General features: G+C 41.8%; 1 protein-coding gene across 1 annotated transcript; it reads right to left on the minus strand.

Annotated features, from left to right (window-relative positions):
* Positions 1-1,186: 1,186 nt before the first annotated feature.
* On the minus strand, positions 1,187-1,951 carry LOC116828919 (tetraspanin-3-like). The gene has a single exon (XM_032787439.1). The coding sequence runs from the start codon at positions 1,949-1,951 to the stop codon at positions 1,187-1,189; it is 765 nt and encodes a 254-aa protein (XP_032643330.1).
* Positions 1,952-2,565: the final 614 nt, after the last annotated feature.

The following is a 2,565-nucleotide window of genomic DNA, read 5'->3' on the forward strand; positions in this document are numbered from 1 at the left end:
ATCCTTCAAAACCCATTGATTATCTCAGGAGAAAGTCTACACAGATAACATTCCTGTAGAATAACCTGGAACCTAAAGATCACATGATGTTTTGTAAGCAATGGGGGTTGGGCTCACAAGATAGTCCCCTAAATTTTATTTGGTAGTATTGCACTTTAAATTTTGCCACCCTTTACCAACTACAGTTTATCAACTTCAAAAGCTAATCATTTAGTATGGTTAAAAACAATGTATTCCTTCTTTAGTTTTGCCATAAAGTCTCAAACACTCTTCATTAAGTAAAGAGGGGAAACATGAGGGTTTATTAAATTAACCATCTCCACAGCAGCTGAACTTGATCCCCCCCTCCTTCTTCTGCAGTTGCTTAAATGCCATGAACTAACTTTTTCAGTGTTTTAATTCCCCCTCTCCTACACAGATATTTCATAATCCATGCAGTTTACCATTCCTGATGAACAACATATAGACAGGGACTTGTTTTAGCAGAAACCCTGATGCCCCTGTATTATTCCAGGCCTCTTGGTTTCAGTACAGTAGATGTTAAATATTAGAATGACATTAGCCTGTAATAAAAGTGTATCCTAATACAGAACTCTTGTTTTGATCCTTTTCTTTCTCTCAGGCCTGTAGCACAATGCCAGATGTGAAAAGCTGGAGATACTAGGCTACTGGTTTGAGCTGATGTTTAAGTAATACAAACTGTTTCTGTTAATTGAGGTCAATTAAGTTGTCAGATTTATTCTAGTGATTTAGGCCCTGATCCTATAAACATTTAGGCATGTGCTTAATTTTAGTACCATAGCTAATCCTATTGATTTGGCTAATGATGCTTTCCTGAGCCAAATTAAGCCTCCAACTACATTTGTGTGGCCACTCCTTTATTTTCAGCTTTGCAGATACTCAAACGTGCACTTCTTCTCAGGGGGTTAATTGGCCACTCAATTAACTGAATTGGATTTGCAAATACTAAATATTTATTAATATCAGTTTTATAAAATCAAATCCAGGACCTGACCATTCTTTAAGAGAGGGTTTTCCATTTTAGGGAAGATTGGCATTGGGTTAGGATGGGTTTCTTGTGTTTAAAACAAACAAACAGCGTCTGCATTCAGTACAGGTGTAACTGGTGCTGACCTACATCCTCAGGAGATATGGGGCGAATCAAATAAGTTTCTGCTTCTTAAGTCTATGAAAACGTGGCAGAGTCCAGAATTCGGAAGTCTTGGAATGGCCTATGCTTCATAAGTATCCCATTGCTAATGGCAGCTAACATCTCCAGAAAGCCTACAACAATGCAGCACCAAAATACATAGCCCATGACAAACTGCAGCCGATAGCCCAGCTTCCTTAGACAGCCCTCATGATAAAGCTGCTCTGACTGGCGCATGTCACCAGTACAATCTGAATAAGTCTTTTTACAACAGCTTTCAGGAGCATGTATATTTCCAGTATGGACACGTTGTGAAGCTGCTGCCTCTGCCCAATCTGTGTAGTTGTGAACCCCACAACACTGCAGCTGTCTCTGGATTACATCCACAGCCCTAGTGCCCGGATGATGGGAATAAGTCCCATTGTACTGATGGAAGAGGTGACCCATGGTGTGGTTCAGTTCAGAGCTCATCTTGTCAGAATAGACATGTGCCAAGACTGCTGAAGAGGCTTCCAGGCAAAGCAGAACAACAAGCAAGTACATGAAAGTCCCCTGTTGATAGCGGGAGTTCCTTGTGGAGATACAGATAGCCACAGCACCAGCGGGCAGCAGCAGAAAGGCAGACACAATAGCCAGCCAGCCTGGCACAAGCAGAAAACAATCCCAAAAGAAGGATTTATAATTTTTGTATGTAAGGATCACAAAAGCACCACCAAATACCAGAGCAGCAGCAGCCCCCCACAGAATCAGACCAAGTAGTGCCAGCAGCACTCTAGCAAGGGGTCTAAGCCAGGCCTCCATGCTGCAATAAAGAGGCTGCCAGCTAACACTGTCTCTAACCCCCTTCATCTTTCTTAGCTCCTACCTCTGTGGGTGTTGCAGCCACCATTTGAGAGGCCACCATCTACCTATCCAGGTGGAGCAGATATAGCTCCTACCCAGCATCAATTGACGTTTTAAAGGAGATAAAGCAAATTACAAGATCTAGCTCTCTGGGATAGATCACAATTAATGTTATCCCAGGCATGCATGTGTGTTGCCTTTTCAATTCAGTTTGCATAAATCTGTGAGATCAACAGAGTGCTTGTTAATGAAAGTCCATTTATTTTGCTGCCTGTGGAGACATTTTCATTTGCAGAGGCAGTGCAAGAATGGCAGCAAAAGTGCAGTATTAGCTATAAAACAAACCCTAATCTACTCCATCCTCATGATAAAGGGCTAAGATGAAGGAAGCAACTAGGGTGGCTCATTCATTCTGCATTAATCACACCCCTTGGACCTTCCAGCTTACAGGCTAGTAATAAACTCAGTCCTTCATCACATCACTAGTTAAGATACAAACTATTACACAGGTCAAAGTGGTTTAAGATGGGCAGGTCAGTTTAGTCCAGTAACTCCATATTTACCGCCATCAC

The sequence above is a fragment of the Chelonoidis abingdonii genome, chromosome 6 (genome assembly GCF_003597395.2).
Source record: "Chelonoidis abingdonii isolate Lonesome George chromosome 6, CheloAbing_2.0, whole genome shotgun sequence".
Lineage (NCBI taxonomy): Eukaryota > Metazoa > Chordata > Testudines > Testudinidae > Chelonoidis > Chelonoidis abingdonii.